Source organism: Porcisia hertigi, chromosome 35 (assembly GCF_017918235.1).
Source record: "Porcisia hertigi strain C119 chromosome 35, whole genome shotgun sequence".
NCBI lineage: Eukaryota > Euglenozoa > Kinetoplastea > Trypanosomatida > Trypanosomatidae > Porcisia > Porcisia hertigi.
In genome coordinates, this window is record NC_090594.1 from 49,330 (window position 1) to 68,482 (window position 19,153).

General features: G+C 54.0%; 6 protein-coding genes across 6 annotated transcripts; all 6 read right to left on the reverse strand.

The window, feature by feature from the left end:
- Nucleotides 1-5,792: 5,792 nt before the first annotated feature.
- Nucleotides 5,793-6,308, reverse strand: JKF63_01003 (uncharacterized protein; the record flags this gene model as incomplete). The annotated part of the gene is made up of 1 exon (XM_067897052.1): nt 5,793-6,308. One exon carries the CDS (start codon nt 6,306-6,308, stop codon nt 5,793-5,795), a length of 516 nt encoding a protein of 171 aa, XP_067753209.1.
- Nucleotides 6,309-6,340: 32 nt separating this feature from the next.
- JKF63_01004 (uncharacterized protein) lies at nt 6,341-7,291 on the reverse strand (the record flags this gene model as incomplete). Its single annotated transcript, XM_067897053.1, has 1 exon — nt 6,341-7,291. One exon carries the CDS (start codon nt 7,289-7,291, stop codon nt 6,341-6,343), a length of 951 nt encoding a protein of 316 aa, XP_067753210.1.
- Nucleotides 7,292-9,728: 2,437 nt separating this feature from the next.
- JKF63_01005 (uncharacterized protein) lies at nt 9,729-11,228 on the reverse strand (the record flags this gene model as incomplete). Its single annotated transcript, XM_067897054.1, has 1 exon — nt 9,729-11,228. One exon carries the CDS (start codon nt 11,226-11,228, stop codon nt 9,729-9,731), a length of 1,500 nt encoding a protein of 499 aa, XP_067753211.1.
- Nucleotides 11,229-12,283: 1,055 nt separating this feature from the next.
- On the reverse strand, nt 12,284-13,816 carry JKF63_01006 (uncharacterized protein; the record flags this gene model as incomplete). Its single annotated transcript, XM_067897055.1, has 1 exon — nt 12,284-13,816. The coding sequence occupies one exon, from the start codon at nt 13,814-13,816 to the stop codon at nt 12,284-12,286; it is 1,533 nt and encodes a 510-aa protein (XP_067753212.1).
- Nucleotides 13,817-16,071: 2,255 nt separating this feature from the next.
- JKF63_01007 (uncharacterized protein) lies at nt 16,072-17,172 on the reverse strand (the record flags this gene model as incomplete). The annotated part of the gene is made up of 1 exon (XM_067897056.1): nt 16,072-17,172. One exon carries the CDS (start codon nt 17,170-17,172, stop codon nt 16,072-16,074), a length of 1,101 nt encoding a protein of 366 aa, XP_067753213.1.
- Nucleotides 17,173-18,151: 979 nt separating this feature from the next.
- Nucleotides 18,152-18,859, reverse strand: JKF63_01008 (uncharacterized protein; the record flags this gene model as incomplete). The annotated part of the gene is made up of 1 exon (XM_067897057.1): nt 18,152-18,859. One exon carries the CDS (start codon nt 18,857-18,859, stop codon nt 18,152-18,154), a length of 708 nt encoding a protein of 235 aa, XP_067753214.1.
- Nucleotides 18,860-19,153: the final 294 nt, after the last annotated feature.

The following is a 19,153-nucleotide window of genomic DNA, read 5'->3' on the forward strand; positions in this document are numbered from 1 at the left end:
CGGAAGCCCTCTGCACACGCGGTGCACACGCCTTGTTCGTTGCAAGCTCTACAGTATTCGCGTTTGCAGGCGTCCTGCTCACACAAACCGTCCTTTGCGTGGTAACCCTCTGCACACAGGGTGCACACGCCTTGTTCGTCGCAAGCCGCACAGTCTGCTACTGTGCAGGGATTCTTGACGCACGCACCGTCCTTCAAACAAAAGCCCGCGTTGCATTTCGCGCACGTTGCAGGACCTCTTAATTTACAACCCAGACACATGTAGGGATGGCATGCCCTCGCTATGCAGCCCAAAAGAGAATATTCACGGGGGTTTGGTATGCAGTATTCGCACAACCCCATTTCGTAGGGACCGCAGATATCACAGTTTGGGATGTTGCAGGCGCTGCTCTTCTCACTGTAAGAAGCTAGCACCGCAAGTGCCATCAAGAGGAACAAGAACGTCTTCATAGCCAGAATTGTTGCCAGAACCGAAAAATAAGAGCAAAGATACAACGTTGAGAGTGATACCGGACAGTGTGGTCGATGGAGAGGTCTTGAAACGCGGATGAGCAAGACTAGAAGACAAGCGTCACTGGTGTTCCGAGTAAGAGATTGTGTGTATTTGTGGTGGGCATGAGAGGAGTAGAAGTCAGGTATATTCTCAAGGTCGATCCGCAAGAGGATTTAACGCGGCCCTATTCTCGGCAAAGTACACACAGCCGTGGACAGTGCGCAGTACATGGGAGGAAGGGGTGAGGTGCAAAGCATAGAAAAAGGCCAACTAACGATGTACACAGCAAAGGTGCAGTGAAGATTTGGCAAAAAATGCCCGTTGTCTGCAATCTGAGCACGCGTTGCACTTCACTTAGCCCTTTTTTGGTCTACAGTTTCTATAAACGTTTCAGTTCCTCTATGCAAATCTCCCAGCATCTGGGATGGGGTAAAAGGGGAAGCCGTGGGACTGTGCTGGACGCACGGAGAAGAGGTGAAAGTGCGAGTGAAGTGTGACACTGCGCCGCAGTGCTGGAACTGTACTTGCTGTCGATGCAGTTCTTTGACATCACATCGCGTCACGCGCGTACACCCTGCGTGAAGGGGGGGAGGGGGTGAAAGGCGACGACAGCGAGAAAAAAAACTCACGCAAAATGATGAGAGGGGGGAAGAGTAAACCGCGAAAGGGAGGGGCCTAGTGAGAAGTGGAGCATGCCTACCAGCAAGACTCGGGGCGGGGAGGAGAGGGAACATCGGTGTAGAAACCACGCGCACAGCCACCTAAACTCCTGACCGAAGCCTGGTGCCACGCGGTGCGGTGCGGGGCGTCGCCTCCTTTCCAGTCTCCGCACCCGCAGTCACACACACGCACACACACACACACACGCACTACCGCACTCCAGCGTCCACCGGGGACACTATTTCCCCTCAAGGGTGATGCGGTTCTCTCATGGTGGCGATAGACTCCCGTGCTTGAATAGACGGTGTGTGAGCGATACATCGACGGCCGGTATGCCTAGTGCGCGTCTTTTCTCAGACGACACGCGGCAGTACAAGGGACCGTGCTGGATCACAGCAAGAAGAAAAAAAAAGAAAGAAGTGCAACCGGAGATCGCCGCCCCTCTTCTCCACGCACAAATGGCGAACACCAAAACATACACAGCCCTTTTCTGGAATCACTCCCCCCTCTCCAAGGATACCGACGAGCAGTAAAGGTGTCTCCTTGTAGCTTACCCTGGTGGCGTGCATGGGGGGGAGGGAGAGAAGCGGGAAGCAGTCAAAGAGAACAAAAAAGGCGCGTGCAGGACCGCGTGTGCCTCCACCTTTGCGGTTCTTGATCCCGTTCATCGCTTTCCCTTGCACCTCATATGCAAGCACACGCCACAGTTGTAATGGCATACGCTCCTGCAACACGGGAGGCGCCATGGCGGCCGCGCAGCAAGGTGATGCTTAGATGAGAGTACGCTGCACTCCGCCTGAGGACTCTCAGGTTGAACGTGACACTGACATGAGAACAGTGGACACACAGTGAACGCAGTAACGGCGACAATCTGAAGGAGGGGGAAAAAGAAGCGCGACGGCACAACGAAAGTGTACTGCAAAGGGCCCCACGACTCGAGGAAACGTGGCACGCCCCCGAACACAGAGTGGTGTCTTGTGGCGAAGGACAACATATAGAGCGAATGCCCTTCTTCCACATGACCCCGTGTGTGCTTGCAACCCAGAAAGTAAGGGGGGCGCAGCAGACATGTCAGGAGGCGCCACGTGAGACAGTGCGCTTCTTGGAGGTCTAGTCCGGACAGCAGACTGGCACTGTGTGACGTGCAGACGAAAAGAGAAAATGCAGAAGTAGGAAGGAGAGAAACCGGAAAAGAACACGACGACGCTGCACGTGGACAGATGCACAACTACACACAGAAATGATCTTTAGTGCAAACGGAGTGGAGAGAGCAATGAGTAGGTGTGCAGGTCGCTGTGCTAGCGAGCAACGGCGAGCGCTTCTACCCCCCACAGGGCCAAGCGGGATGAGTGGAGGGAGATCAAAGGGACAAAAAAAACGATTAATAAACCAATGGTGCACATACAAGCAGAATGAAAATTAAGTGGGAACACGGAGAGCTGCTGAACAACTTCTTGGCAAACGCCAACGACTCGGGCAATTCACATGTGTCACACATTCGTGGAAAGCGGGTCTTCCTCAAAAAAACGCAGTCTTCGAGAGAGAGAGAGAGAGGGGGGAGAAGGCGGGAATGGGGTGTCCGAAAAGTGCGTCGTGAGGTTAATGAGAAAAAAAGAGCAGCGTTCAGGGGCGGTACGGCTCCGCATTGCTTTGATGGCGTGGCATTTGGCCCTCCCTCTCCCTCTCGCACACACACACACACACACACACAGAGAGAAATTAAGTGCCAGTCATATGGCACACCCCATGCGCCCCACATTATGATGAAACACCTTTGCAAGGCAAACCAAGACACACACAAGATGGAATAAAAAAAGGGAACTCGACGAGTCACGTCCGGTGCGGCCTGGTACGCACTCTCGTTGCGGCCCAAACACGCATCATTGGCGGGTCACCGTCACGTGCATCAAAATTGTGTCCAAACAAAGCACTGCGGCTGATCAAAGGAGCAGGGCTTGAGCTGGCAGCATACCAAACGAGCAGTGCGAGGTACCCCAGCTCTTTGAAGCCCTCAAAGTCCACTTACTAGACGGCAGAGCATGTTCAGAGATCCTTGATGCTGTGCAGGCTACTCCGTCGCGCAAGACTTCCTCCCAGGAACACAACTCCTGCGAGCGAGACAAGACCTCTCCCCCCCCCCCGCAGGTGTGGACCTCAAGCAAAAGCCTACAGCAGCCAAACAGCTCGAATGCCCAAGCCCGGAGAGTTCCTGGGCCACAAAAATGTGCGGCAGGAGGTTTCACCAAGTGGTGGGTCACACCCTCGGCGCGGTCTTCGATGTTGGACAACATCCCCTGTGTAGACCTCAAACCGAGAGCGGTTTGCCAAGTCTGGAAAGTTGACATGTCGGGTTGAAATCCGGGGCGTCGCTGCAGTGATCCGTGTGAGAAGATGCGCAGCTTCCTCACGTGTAACAGCTTCGCGATGCGAAAGGAGATCGCGCCGCTAGTTGGCCAGTCCCCCCCACCAGCTCCTAGAGCGCGCTGGGGTTCACCGGCCAGTGCAGCATAGGCCACGTCCTCAATCGGCCGCATCACAACTACTTTTGTCGGCACAGAAGACATGGCTCTCAAGAAAGCGCGCACACAAGCAACGCCGTGCGCCTTCCCGCGGCAGGGCGCACCCCCCTCATCCGCTAGCCTGTGAACCCCGATACTCTCTCAAACCTGCTTCGGGTGTGCCAATAGCGAAATACATGTGGGTGGCGCTTGCTTTCTTTCTGTCTCCGCAGATCGATCGTGGGTGAGGGGGGTCACCGTGACGGCTTGACCCATCGCCCACCTTCCTTGATTACAGTTGCGCTTTTCGAGGGGAAGAGAACGCAGCAATTGTGGAGGACGCCTGCCTGCTTCCAAAAGGGAGGCGGTGAAAAAGGAAAAAAGAAACGCACCGCGGCTGCAATCTCAGCGCCGTTAACCCGATGAAGGAGTGCATCCGCACTGCATCTCTCTTGTTGGTGCCTGGATTTCCTTGGAAGACTCCCTTGTGTGCCCTTGCCAGTAGCTCAATGACCGGCCCCATCTGTGCCCGTGGGTTCGCGTGTGTGTGTGTGTGTGTGTGTGTGTGTGTGTGTCTTTTGTATGCGGGATGGGGATGGACGCGCAAGAAGGCCCTGCAAGCAAAAATCAAAACGGGCATGTGGGGTGAGAGGAATAGTGGAGTGCCAGAAGCGGGGAAATGCGATCAACGTCTTCAAGGCGGATGTGGTTCAGCTTTACCGTGCCCGTTTTCTTATCCATGAGGGTGTGGGTGTGTACGCTGATTTGGTGAGAGCAACCCAGGCAACATCGACGCGCAGCGCTTCATTGTAAACAGGTAAGTGCGTCCACCCGGCAGCAGGGGATGAGGCACACGCGTGCAGATAATGTACGCGGGGTTTGGGGCTCTCTCTCCCCAATTACAACACACGCGCCAGAGAGTTATTCCGTAATGATCATCTTCTGTGGTTTCTCTTGCTCTTTGCCCGGGGGGGTCAGTGAAGGGGGTAGTCGTAAACTCAGCATGAAGACAAAAAAAAAGATCTTTCAGCATAACGAACGTTGACCTTTGAAAAAATGAAGAAAAGGGGAGAGGGGGGAAGGGGAGGGGGTAGTTCAGAAAAAAAAAGGTTTTCTATAGACACACAGATACACACGCACACGCACATACACGTGTCCTGGCCGCCTGTCGCTCACGCAGGTGTGTCTAAGCGAGAGAGAGAGAAGCGGAAACGAGACTAAGGCATGCATGCTTACGCGTAGCCGTACAGGATGTGGCCGCGCTTGCGAAGCGCGTTCACAACGTCAGAGGCCGTCACGGTCTTCTTGCGCGCGTACTCGGTGTAGGCCGTGCTGGAGCGAACAATGTCCTCTACGTACGCCTTCAGCAGACGGCGCACCTCCTCGTAGATCTCACTCGAGATGCGCTTCACGCCACCGCGGCGCGCCATGCGGCGAATGCAGCCGTGCGTGATGCCGCGGATGTTGTCGCGCAGCACCTTCTTCTGGCGCTTCTGGCTGCCCTTGGCATCAGCGGAGCGCTTTCCCTTGGCCATGGTTGATAAGTTGAGTAGTGGTGAGGAAAAGTGGTGAAAGCTGTAAGGCGTAGAGAATCTGAAGCGAATTTGGAAGTGAATGTGGGACAGAGCCAAAAGAGAGGGAGAGAGGATGCTGGGAGTTTTGGGTCTGAAGGTGATCGATGTGCGGCGTAGTACGTCGGGGGGGGAACACGGACATTACAGCAACACTGTCGTTGCAGCTGGTTCGAAATTGTCATGGAAGCTTCGGATCCGCTCGCACTCCTTGACTACGAGATGAGGAAATGACGGTGTACCCAGCCGAGTGCATTCATATGTTTGTTGGCCCGTGTGTGTGTGTGTGTGTGTGGGGTTGGGGGGGGAGGGGAGGGGGGTACGACAATTCGTCGGGCAGCGCAATTGTGTAAGTCCTACACAAAGCAGCGCAAAAAGCAGGGATCCAGGGCAGGCAACAGCACCGCCCCCGTCAGCAGGAAAACGAACAACCGGGATTCGGAAAAAAAAAATACACACACTTTTCCACAAGAGTGCTCAAGTGGTGCAACAACGAATTCACTAATGAGAGCGTATCAGACTGATTTCGTACGTGAGAGAGAGACAACGCAGTGCGAAGATGAAAGTAACGTTACTCGACGAGAAGAATGCGCGTCTGGTTAGCGTAACCCTTCACTTTGTGATCGGCATGAACCACCACGCAGTACTCACCAGCTTGCACAAACCCCCTCGACTTGGCATGATGAACACCCAAGTGAACGCGCTGCTCCTTGCCTTCATCGTGGCCCAGTACATTGGCGTCAAAAAAGACACTCTCCACACCCTGTGTGATGTTTAGCTGGCGACACGTCAACAGACGCGTCGTCACACACACGATCGGGCAGTTGGGACGGTACTTCGCCACCAGTCGAGCGCTTCGACCCGTGTTGCTCAACACCACCAGTACTCTAGCCTTGATCTCATACACGGAGTTCACGGCACTGCTACAAACAGCCTCTTCAGCGCTCATCGGAATGGGTTGCAACTTTTTGATGCTGTTGAAGAATACGTATTCATTGACGGCGCTCTGCGCCTCCAGGCAGATGCGTGCCATGTACTGAACCACCTCATTCGGATACTTGCCCTTTGCCGTTTCACCGGACAGCATCACACAGTCCGCGCCGTTGAACACAGCATTAGCTACATCAGATACCTCGGCGCGGGTGGGGCGGGGTTGTAAGTCATGCTCTCCAACATCTGAGTTGCACAGATCACTGGCTTACCGGCAACGTTGCACTTACTGATCAGGATCTTCTGCGCAACCACCACCTTCTCCGCTGGAATCTCAACACCGAGGTCACCGCGCGCAACCATGATGCCATCGCACTCGTCGATGATCGCGTCGATGTTCTGCACACCCTGGTGGTTCTCGATCTTGCAGATAACCATGATGTCGCGTCCCTTCGCGCCAAGAGCATTCCGCACCTCGCCCACTTGTTCCGCACTCCGGATGAACGATGCAAAAATCATGTCCACGCCCTGCTCAACGCCAAACTGAAGGTCCGCGCGGTCCTTAGTTGACACAGCCGGCAGGTCCACGTCACACCCTGGCAGGTTCACGCCGCGCCGGTCAGAAACTGTATGCGTGTTCGCCACTGTGCACTTCAGGGTCTGCTCATCCTCCTTGCCATGAACCTGTAGGATCAGGATGCCGTCGTCGATGTAGATGTAGCCGCCAGGGCGTACTACCTTCGGCAGGTTCGCGTAGTCGATGTAGAACAAATCCTTAGTGCCCTTGTCCGCAAACGCAGGGTCCGTCGTCACGTAGCACGTCGCCCCTTGCTCCAGTACGGCCTCGCCGCCAACAAAAAGACCGGTCCGGATCTCAGGCCCCTTCGTGTCCAGCGCAATCGCGATATTCACGCCGAGCTCCGCTGCGGCCTGGCGCACGTTGTTGATGGTTGTCTGGTGGTACTCATACGACCCGTGCGAGAAATTCATGCGTGCAACAGACATACCGCTCTGAATCAGCCCCTTCAGCGCCTCCACGCTCTGCGTGCTGGGACCTATGGTACATATGATCCGGTTAGCCCGGTAGTTTGCCAGCGGCTCGAATATCGAGAGCGTCAGGTTGTGGGCCAACTGCGACATGATGATGAACAAGGGGAAGACAAGCGGTTAGAGAAAGGTAAAAACAAAAGAATGGAAAACGACGGCTTTGATTGGACGAGGGTGAAGGGCTGACTCTGACGTGTTCGAAACAGCGTGGTGCAGTTTACCGGAGACAAAGAGAAAAGGGGGCGAAAGAAATGCTGGGAAAGTATAATACCGTGGCAGGGTGATGGTGTATATATGAAGCGGTGACGGCGCCCAGGGAGAAGGAAAAAACGTACTACTGGTGAACAGGTACATGAGCTGCAGGTGAGCCGGGGGAACACTAGCATGGATTGCACAGAGCCGACCCAGAAGCAGACACGAAATGGGCATCCTGACCACCTTCTCGGAACTGTCTTCTTGGAGACAGTCGACGCTTTCACAAAAAGAGTGGTTACAGTGAATGTTGTTGCACATACATTGGCTTTTTGATTTGCAGCAGACGTTGAGAACAGACGTAAAAAAAAAGAATAGATTTGCATGAGGTGCGCATTTTGACGCCCCGTAGCACGGCTACGCATCTTCTTGGATTACCTGCGCCCCATGAGGCAGTGGGGGGCGAGAGGCGTGACAGTGTGTATATAAAAGAGTAGCCGCTTGATTGTTTACCAATCATTAACAAGACGGCTCTGGCGTTATGAGGGATAGGTGACACAGGACGGACGCCAACTCAGCCACGCGCCCACTTTTGACGTGTCTTAGCGGCATCGCATGATATCCTGTTCTCAGAGCACGCACAGGAAGACATGCTGTACATATATAATGCGTGCCGCCACTTCTAGTGCGAGCGACGACGCAAAGGCAAAGCACTGCAGCTTCCTTGCACGTACCACGCAACTCTTTCGTTTCGTTCCATTGAGGGCAGACTTCCGTTGTCACAACAGCGGTTTCATGTGACCACGCTTCACCGTGAAGCCACACTCGCACCGAAACAGGCGTGGGACTCCCCTTGACACCTTCCTTCGCATATGAGGGGTGCATACGCTCGCACGGACGCAGCGCCATCCAGAACCTGACCGCCGACAGGTGTATCGATAAATCCCTCAGACTTCTCCGACGTCACAAGCACCTCGCTTTGTCAACACCAGAACTAGTTCAGCAATGGCAGGGAAAAAGAAACTGCTTCGCCTCCCACAATAAGTGTGGGAGTACTGAACCCCCTCCTCGACCACTCTCCCACGCTGGGGTCTTTCAAGGTGCCAAGGAATGAAGAAGAAACTGAGAAGAAAGCGTAACCTACAAGGAAAATGTTGATCTGTGTAGAATAGGCGGCGGTGCCGTGCGTTTTTTTGGATCAACAAGGCGGCATAAATAATTTTTGGAATGCAAACAAGAGCGGCAGGGTACCACGGGAGATGTAAGAGAGCAGTATACACGAGGCCACAAGGCGTCAATGTTACAATATGAGTTCTGAGAGAGCGAAGGTTTCATCGCTGTACAATATTGAGCAATTGGCGCAGGCAACCTGTGAGCTGACCCGCCGCACGGCCGCACTGTTGTTTTCCTTTACGCAGTATAGAGGCAACATTTGATATGACGTTGTAAGTCAATGATGTGCAAGCGTGTGTTTCCGTCAGCGAAGGGGTTACACGAAGCTCAACCTCGTGCTTGCCGTCTGTGCTACGACTCTGTCGAAATTGGAAACGATGCACGACGGCTGAGGTTAAGCGCAGTGCGGTGTTGGTGTGCCGCACTTCACGGAACACAGTACAGAAGAGAAAATAGAGACCGAAGACGTGATATCATACGAGTTGAAGTCGCCAAGGCAAGACGCAGCTGTAATGAGGCTCGCATCCATGCTGCGAGACCTTGGTTGCGCAGCAACGGTGTCGGGCGCGTGATAAGCGTGTACGTGGGAAAATAACACCTCCAGTAGCATCCGAGTCTGCGAAGAAAACAAACAAGTAGTACAATTATGAGAAGGGCGAGGAAACATAAAAGAGTAGAACTTGGGCGTGCCCTGAATGCGTCAGCGAGTAAGGCTGCACTCATTTCCCTTAGGTAAGCTGAGACCGGTGCCTACGCACCAATCTGGTGGAAATAAGGACACTGTTGCTCTGCAAGGAGCCTCGCTTTTTTCCCATTCTCGGTGGAAGTTATCCCCTCTATCCCGGTCGGCCATCTGTCGCGTCTACAGAGATGGCCGCTCACAACTGGGTGAAGTAAATCAGCAAGGGACACAGCCGGAATAAAATAGGAATGAGCATTCAAACGCCCAAAAGTCGGTAATTCGTCGGAAGGAAGAAAAACACCCCTACGAGCGAAAAGTGTCAATCCCGAATAATCACGAGAAAAACGAAGACGAAAAAAAAAAATACACACACTTTTCCACAAGAGTGCTCAAGTGGTGCAACAACGAATTCACTAATGAGAGCGTATCAGACTGATTTCGTACGTGAGAGAGAGACAACGCAGTGCGAAGATGAAAGTAACGTTACTCGACGAGAAGAATGCGCGTCTGGTTAGCGTAACCCTTCACTTTGTGATCGGCATGAACCACCACGCAGTACTCACCAGCTTGCACAAACCCCCTCGACTTGGCATGATGAACACCCAAGTGAACGCGCTGCTCCTTGCCTTCATCGTGGCCCAGTACATTGGCGTCAAAAAAGACACTCTCCACACCCTGTGTGATGTTTAGCTGGCGACACGTCAACAGACGCGTCGTCACACACACGATCGGGCAGTTGGGACGGTACTTCGCCACCAGTCGAGCGCTTCGACCCGTGTTGCTCAACACCACCAGTACTCTAGCCTTGATCTCATACACGGAGTTCACGGCACTGCTACAAACAGCCTCTTCAGCGCTCATCGGAATGGGTTGCAACTTTTTGATGCTGTTGAAGAATACGTATTCATTGACGGCGCTCTGCGCCTCCAGGCAGATGCGTGCCATGTACTGAACCACCTCATTCGGATACTTGCCCTTTGCCGTTTCACCGGACAGCATCACACAGTCCGCGCCGTTGAACACAGCATTAGCTACATCAGATACCTCGGCGCGGGTGGGGCGGGGGTTGTAAGTCATGCTCTCCAACATCTGAGTTGCACAGATCACTGGCTTACCGGCAACGTTGCACTTACTGATCAGGATCTTCTGCGCAACCACCACCTTCTCCGCTGGAATCTCAACACCGAGGTCACCGCGCGCAACCATGATGCCATCGCACTCGTCGATGATCGCGTCGATGTTCTGCACACCCTGGTGGTTCTCGATCTTGCAGATAACCATGATGTCGCGTCCCTTCGCGCCAAGAGCATTCCGCACCTCGCCCACTTGTTCCGCACTCCGGATGAACGATGCAAAAATCATGTCCACGCCCTGCTCAACGCCAAACTGAAGGTCCGCGCGGTCCTTAGTTGACACAGCCGGCAGGTCCACGTCACACCCTGGCAGGTTCACGCCGCGCCGGTCAGAAACTGTATGCGTGTTCGCCACTGTGCACTTCAGGGTCTGCTCATCCTCCTTGCCATGAACCTGTAGGATCAGGATGCCGTCGTCGATGTAGATGTAGCCGCCAGGGCGTACTACCTTCGGCAGGTTCGCGTAGTCGATGTAGAACAAATCCTTAGTGCCCTTGTCCGCAAACGCAGGGTCCGTCGTCACGTAGCACGTCGCCCCTTGCTCCAGTACGGCCTCGCCGCCAACAAAAAGACCGGTCCGGATCTCAGGCCCCTTCGTGTCCAGCGCAATCGCGATATTCACGCCGAGCTCCGCTGCGGCCTGGCGCACGTTGTTGATGGTTGTCTGGTGGTACTCATACGACCCGTGCGAGAAATTCATGCGTGCAACAGACATACCGCTCTGAATCAGCCCCTTCAGCGCCTCCACGCTCTGCGTGCTGGGACCTATGGTACATATGATCCGGTTAGCCCGGTAGTTTGCCAGCGGCTCGAATATCGAGAGCGTCAGGTTGTGGGCCAACTGCGACATGATGATGAACAAGGGGAAGACAAGCGGTTAGAGAAAGGTAAAAACAAAAGAATGGAAAACGACGGCTTTGATTGGACGAGGGTGAAGGGCTGACTCTGACGTGTTCGAAACAGCGTGGTGCAGTTTACCGGAGACAAAGAGAAAAGGGGGCGAAAGAAATGCTGGGAAAGTATAATACCGTGGCAGGGTGATGGTGTATATATGAAGCGGTGACGGCGCCCAGGGAGAAGGAAAAAACGTACTACTGGTGAACAGGTACATGAGCTGCAGGTGAGCCGGGGGAACACTAGCATGGATTGCACAGAGCCGACCCAGAAGCAGACACGAAATGGGCATCCTGACCACCTTCTCGGAACTGTCTTCTTGGAGACAGTCGACGCTTTCACAAAAAGAGTGGTTACAGTGAATGTTGTTGCACATACATTGGCTTTTTGATTTGCAGCAGACGTTGAGAACAGACGTAAAAAAAAAGAATAGATTTGCATGAGGTGCGCATTTTGACGCCCCGTAGCACGGCTACGCATCTTCTTGGATTACCTGCGCCCCATGAGGCAGTGGGGGGCGAGAGGCGTGACAGTGTGTATATAAAAGAGTAGCCGCTTGATTGTTTACCAATCATTAACAAGACGGCTCTGGCGTTATGAGGGATAGGTGACACAGGACGGACGCCAACTCAGCCACGCGCCCACTTTTGACGTGTCTTAGCGGCATCGCATGATATCCTGTTCTCAGAGCACGCACAGGAAGACATGCTGTACATATATAATGCGTGCCGCCACTTCTAGTGCGAGCGACGACGCAAAGGCAAAGCACTGCAGCTTCCTTGCACGTACCACGCAACTCTTTCGTTTCGTTCCATTGAGGGCAGACTTCCGTTGTCACAACAGCGGTTTCATGTGACCACGCTTCACCGTGAAGCCACACTCGCACCGAAACAGGCGTGAGCTTCACACCGTCGAACGTCGTGTCAAGATGCGATCCGCAGATGAGTTGCAAGGCAAGGGTGAATGGGACAGCGCTCAAGCACGACCCTACGTAGCGCAGGTATACGGGTTCTAGAATGTAGCCACAGCCGCCGTTTTGATGCGTGAAAAAAACCCCTCGTTGACGCGAAAGTGCTTATCTCGCGTCTGCCAATTGAGCGCTACGAGCTGACAGCCGAGACGCCACATGGGCATCGGATCGTAGTTGGAAGAGTCTATGCGAGTGCCCGCGGGGTAGATGCGAGAAAGCATACGGCTGTTCTGGAGCGCGAAGTCTACTGGAGAGCTTTCCTCCAGTCGAGACACCTCCCCCTCCACGTAGCTTTGAACGGTGAAGGGCTGCTCGTTGGCACCCCACGAGGTCGATCTAACAGCTCCAATCGAGGCACATTCTGAGAGGCCCAGCGTGGTGGGCAAAGATTGGCGGCGGTCTGTCCGAATGCCGCTACCCGCTGTGTCCTCCTCCACACCGGCAGCGTTCATCCTCCACTTTATCAGGATTTTACCCTTCAGCTTTGCAGGTGTGTACGAGGATGCATCGAGGTCGGAGAGAAACAGTCTTTCGTGGAAAACACTTCGAATAATAGCCGCCATGCAGTTTGTCTGTCTTGGGCTTGGGTGCGCTTCGAGGGATACGATAACGGGGAATTCGCGAGGGTTCCAGGCGCCTTCAGGAGCCTCAGCGGGGTTTTGAAACGCGTAGTCGTTGATCGTCTGGATAACATCGTTAAAGGATATTTTTGTGGTCATTGTACACACGTGATACACGACAGGTATGCCTCTAGGACCATCCCAGCAATCTACTTCAACACAGCGACAACCAGCCAAAAGAGCATCTCGGTACATGCTGCACGCGCTCTCAGAGTTGAGCTGATTGCCGGAGAGATAGGTGTTGTAAGAGCTGTTGATAAAACCGTGTGGCAGTGGGTGATCCATCGAGTCTGTCAGCCGAAGTTGGCGCGGCTCCACGATGGAGTGGTGGTGCGGGTGGAGCAGAAAAGCAGTGAACATGCTCAACGGCATTCGGTCTGAATCCTTATTTCTGAACAAGTTGAATAAAGACGCACAGCGCATCGGCGTCACAGTGGCGCCAGCGTCGTTGGCAACGCAGAAGCGGGTGAACTCCTCGGCCGTCATGCCGGATACGATGTCGCACGTCTGCCTCTCGTAGATACGGCGCACAGCCTGGGCCTCTCGGAAGTAGCGGAAGAACTGGCAAAATTCGTGGTAGTCGAGGTAGGTGTCCTTGTCCTTGTCGCACTGACGAAAGCGGTAGGTAAACTCCTCGGCTGGCAGGCCGCCAAAGTGTTTCTTGACGAGTATCGAGATCTCATTGAAGGAGAGCCTCGTATTCCCCTGCTTCGCCGCGATGGACCAGTATCGCCCGACAGACTCATTTGCTGCACCAACGCGGCTTTCGTCTAAAGACGTGCGGCGACGCCGCTCTAGAAACTCAACCCAGCTGTTGCGTTCCAGCTCTGTGGCGCAGACGAGATTCTGCAACCAGCCAAACTGGGACTCCACCTCAAAGCAGTACTGAAAGTGCTTGAGACCCGCCCTGCGGTAAATTTTGTGGGAAGAAGGTAGAGAGCGAATTGCCCACATGTCAGCAAAAAGAAGAGAACTGTGGCTCCCCGGAGCCGGTTGCAACTGAAGACCATTATCCAGGGGTGAGAAAAAAAGATGTTTACCACCTTCACTTTGTAGTTGCGAGACACGCGAAAGAGGGATACACCCTTTTCTTTCAGCTCACCCGCAAGCTCCGTGCAGTTACGCTCCACAGAGGAGTTCCATCAACCCTCCGCAGTCGAAGAACAGGACATGATAGCACTCCCACCCACCCCAGCATTCGTTCATAAAAAAAAAACGGTGTAAAGGAACTACGTGGTGTAAACTGTGCTTATTTCTTCTGTTTCCCGTCGGCAGGGGGGGGGAGGGAAGGGAAGGGAAGGGAAGGGAAGGGAAGGGAAGGGAAGGGAAGGGAAGGGAAGGGAAGGGAAGGGAAGGGAAGGGAAGGGAAGGGAAGGGAAGGGAAGGGAAGGGAAGGGGAGACGTGTGCAATAGAGAGGCGCAAAATGTGTAGAAGGAAGCAGCGAGGTAATGCCAGAAGGGTGAGACATCAAAAGGACAGGTGCAGCCGATGTGTATTCTTGAGGTGGAGGCTGTCACATAAGAAAGGTAGGTACAGAGCGACCCAGGAAGCATAGCAGCGGAGCAACGTGTCTGTTGTGTTGCAAAGTATCCGGCAGGTGCTCTGCGCCTAAACCGTTGGCTTGCATTCATCATTGAACACCGCCGCGGTGTCTCCTTACCATTTCGTGCGAAGTACGCTTTCACGAGCACACAATGGCGGCTATGGAGAATGACAGCTGACCAAGCGGGTAATGTCAAAGTAATCTTGGTTGTTTGGGTGTGTACTAGCGCGGTAGAGGTTATCCACGCCTCACTTGAGCATGGATGGATGAGGAATTATCGCCTGCAGAGCATCAGGCCCTACTTCAGTGATTGTCCCCGTCTAACCAGACAAATGGTGATGCCACTCACACAGTGTCACCGCCTGTTCAATTTTGAACCCGTCAAGCGCTCAATCCCACACCACATAATCACACACGCCTCTTTCCATTCTCCCGAAACCAAAGCGGACGTGCACACCCCATGCATACGCGCACATATAATAGGTACACAGATATACAGCGCAAAAGGGCGCACCATTCAAGCTCAGTCTGACGCTGCAAAACGCAGCACAATTGTCGGAAGTCGTCGAAAGCGCCACGAAACCCCATCCCTTCTGGGCAGCGCCCTCTCACCACCTTCCGTGTTCTCATTCCAAGACTGAGAACACCTCACAAAGCAGTGAGAGCAAATTTTCATAGGGACTCTCTGCAAGGCAAGTAGGGAAAGAAGAGCATGGCACACGGGGGTGTGTAAACTTAACAGCTGCGATTGATCTCACACCTGGACGTGTGAGCTCTTGTGCGTGTGTGTGTGTGTGTGTCGTTGAATCTTGATCACAGTCAAGTACGTCGCCCATGATTGACAAAGAAGTGTTTTGCATCCAACGTGTCAACTCTGCCGTACGACACAGGAGTCCGACTCCACACGCCACTTCCTCTCTGTTACACACACACACCGACACACACACACACAGACACAGGCACACACAGAGCGCGTGGTGCAAAGCAGCGGTGCAACACGGGCACCGTCGTCTGGGCGCATGTCCTGCCTCGCACGGTGTGTCCACTGCCGCTTCACAGGTCGCCTCGCAACAGCTCCCATTACGCCCCGGACCACCACATTGTGCGCCACCGCCATCCCCCCCCTCTCCCTGGGGTGGGGAAGGGGTGGCTCAGGCCTCCCCACCACCATCACATAGTGTGAGCTGCGAAACAGGCGTGGGACTCCCCTTGACACCTTCCTTCGCATATGAGGGGTGCATACGCTCGCACGGACGCAGCGCCATCCAGAACCTGACCGCCGACAGGTGTATCGATAAATCCCTCAGACTTCTCCGACGTCACAAGCACCTCGCTTTGTCAACACCAGAACTAGTTCAGCAATGGCAGGGAAAAAGAAACTGCTTCGCCTCCCACAATAAGTGTGGGAGTACTGAACCCCCTCCTCGGCCACTCTCCCACGCTGAGATGTTTGGATCCCGTCAATTATCATCCACGGGGGAGGGGGAAAGCGAAGACAAAAAGGGATCAAAGAGAGAAGAAAAGCCACGGGATCAACGCACTTGAGAGCCGAATCAGCTGCAAGTGCGAGTTAGGGTCTACGCTCGTTTTTGGCCGCGGCACAAGTCCCAGGGATAGCATGGGGAAGTACGGAAGAGAAAAAAGAAAAAGGGTAGCGTTGTGCATTCAAAATTTCACCACAGACTTGATAGCGTCCAACAGCTTCAGCTCGTTTGGCAGGTAGAGTCTCTCGTGCAAAGGGACTGGCGTGTCCAAGCCGCACACGCGCATTGGTGGGGCCTCTAGTGAAAGGAAGCAGTCCTCTGTGATGCTAGATACCAACTCAGCACCGTACCCGCTCGTCTTTGGGGCCTCATGGGTGACGATTACCTTACCCGTTTTCTTCACCGAACCCGCCACCAGCTCGCGGTCCCACGGCAACAAGCTGCGGAGGTCAATAAGCTCCACGGATATACCCTCCTCAAGCGCCATCTTTGCCGCCCTGGCCGCCATGTACACTTGAGAACCGTAGGTGACGATTGTCACATCACGCCCCTCCACGAGAACTCGGCCCTTACCCAGCGGAAGAGTGTAGTAGTCTGGGTTCACCTCCTCGACAGCACTGCGGTAGAGAATCTTGGGCTCAAAAAAGATGCACGGATCGTTCTCCTCCATACACTTCAACAGCAGACCCTTAGCCTCCGACGGGGATGATGGCATGACAATCTTCAAACCAGGGCAATGGTTGAAATAACCCTCAACGCTCTGTGAGTGGTAAATGCCGCCATGTCCCACCGCAGAGCAGGGTGCACGAATGAGCATCCCGCAGTGGAAATTGCCACCTGTGCGAAAGCGGTACTTGGCCGCCTCGTTCACGATTTGATCAAAGGCTGGGAAAATATAGTCAGCGAATTGTACCTCGGCGATGGGATGCCAGCCAACGGCAGCCATGCCCACCGCAAAACCTACAATACCCTGCTCTGTGAGGGGCGAATCGATCACCTTTTGTGGACCATGCTTCTTTCGCAGATCAAGCGTGCAACGAAAAACGCCGCCGAACTCGACGTCTTCGCCCAGGAGAACCGTCTTCTCTTTGGACAACGCGTGATCCAGACCAGAGTTGATTGCCTGAAACAAATTCATCTTTACGCCGTTACACGTCGCCTCTTCTTCACCAGACACCGGTGCAAAACGGAACTCACTCGGTTGAACACTGGCGTGTCGCTTCGCCGTCGCACAGCTTGCTGCAGCGGCAATAGTGGCAGAAACAACGGAAAGGCGACGCATCCTACCGAAGAGAAAAGCAAAACTAAAAGCTAAGAGCGCTTGTTGAAATACCAAAAGAAGAAGAAATGGACAGACTTCCCCTATTTGTGACGTGATGAACTCGATCTACTGGAAGGTGAAGCAAATCGCGCGAGTCTATGAAGCGCGAAGCACCAATGTATACCCTAAGAGCAGTAGAACGTCAAACGAGGGTGATGCGTTTTCCTGGTGCACGTTCGGTGACTGTGGGGATAGAGGAAGGCGTGGTGTGTATAACTAATGTGAATGAGGCATAGATGTTATAAACGTATCGAATCGATGGGGATGCGGAATACAAAACGTCGCGAGCAGAGCGACGTGAGCAACCAAAATAGCCCAAGTCGCCTTTTTTGTTTTGGTATGTTGACCCTGGTGAAATACTCTTTTGAAACGGTGGATTTTCCTCCGTGCGTGGCCGCTGAGGAAGTGGAAGCTCCAGAAGAAATCGAGAAGAGGATACTCGTAGCGAGTGCAAGGCAGGTGGAGTCAGTGGCAATGATGACCAAGGGTTGGTTAAGCGTAGGTCGAACGATGGGGGAGAGGAGGAAGAGGAGAGGGACCATGCCAGAGGCGAAAGGAAGAGCAACAGTCCATCGGGATATCGTGACTTTTCAGCATCTAAATTGAGAACAATCTGTCCCACTTGGGGGGGGGGGGGGGGGTACACGCAATGGCTTTTCCGCGGACCGCCAAACAGCGGCAGCACGTCCACTCTGAAACGGCGGACAGAGACTATTCTTGTTCTTCAGAACGGCGCATGACGCGCGCTCTGGGATCTGCAATTACACCTATGCGTAGCTGTCACAAGTCGCAAGAACAACACGAGAACCTAAAGCAAGATGGAAAAGCAGCATGCGGAGAATTCAACTGTCGCTACACTCCTTCGGCCAGCTGAGAAGGGAAATAGAGATCGAGGAGACAACTTAGCAGGAGAAGAGAGAAGGCAGTCATGATCGCACGTCTATTGGAACAAGGAAAAGTTGAGCTTACGCACGATGGAGTGAACCGACTCTACCGTACATGTGTGATAGCGGAAGCCTGTGGTTCCCGAGACGCTGTGCTCCCGCAGAGGAGATGCATCGCGAAGGGAGACCGTTTCGCAGTCATCCTCATCGGTATCAGCACTGCGCACTTCCTCGTGCCTCAGTCGCAGTGACATGTGGCCACTCGCCAAGTCACTTGGGCTCCTGGAAATGTCTGTATAAGGCGATGCCGGCGGGGACGGTGAGCGCACGAAAGTGTCTCGGGATACGTCTACCGGGGTGCTCTTGTGGCACACCGCATGGCTAAGGATCGGCTGTGCGGCGGCGTCAGCTCCAGAGGGTGAGTCAGACGCGCAAGCCAGCTCCTCAAGCAGCGTGCGCGGCGCTGTGGCGACAACTGCGGTCGTGTGAGGGAGGAATGAGCAGGGCGGCGCGGATGCGCTCGCCGTGGGCGACTGGACTACGGCGATCCGTTTGAGGGAATCCTTAGAGGCGCCTCCGTTCACTGGCGCGCGCGTGAAGCAAGGACGAACAATCGAGGACGACGCACATCGAGCATGTGGTGCGCGCAACCGCTTCTCTGCGGCAGAGACTGCAATAGAGGCTGCGTACGCAACGGGATCGAACACTTTCGACTCTTTTGGAGACTCACCGCTCACCCCTGTGTGCTTTTTCCGAAGAGGCATCACCGGAGCGCACCGCACACACAGACGCACCCGCCGTAGAACCCTTGCGCGTGCGATTGTCAGCCACTGATGCAGTAAAATGGAGAGATCAACTCAGGTCATTGGAAGGAAAAAAAAGAAAGTAATTAGCAAAACATCGATTCGTCAGCTCTACTATACCAAATGTACGTGGCGTTGGCTGAAGCGTCTTTGTGCCAACCAAAACCACGTCTGCACGCCAAATGACGAAGAGAGGTATAACGAGGAGGGGACATCACGACTTGGCTGCCCCCATCGACACACATGCACACCATA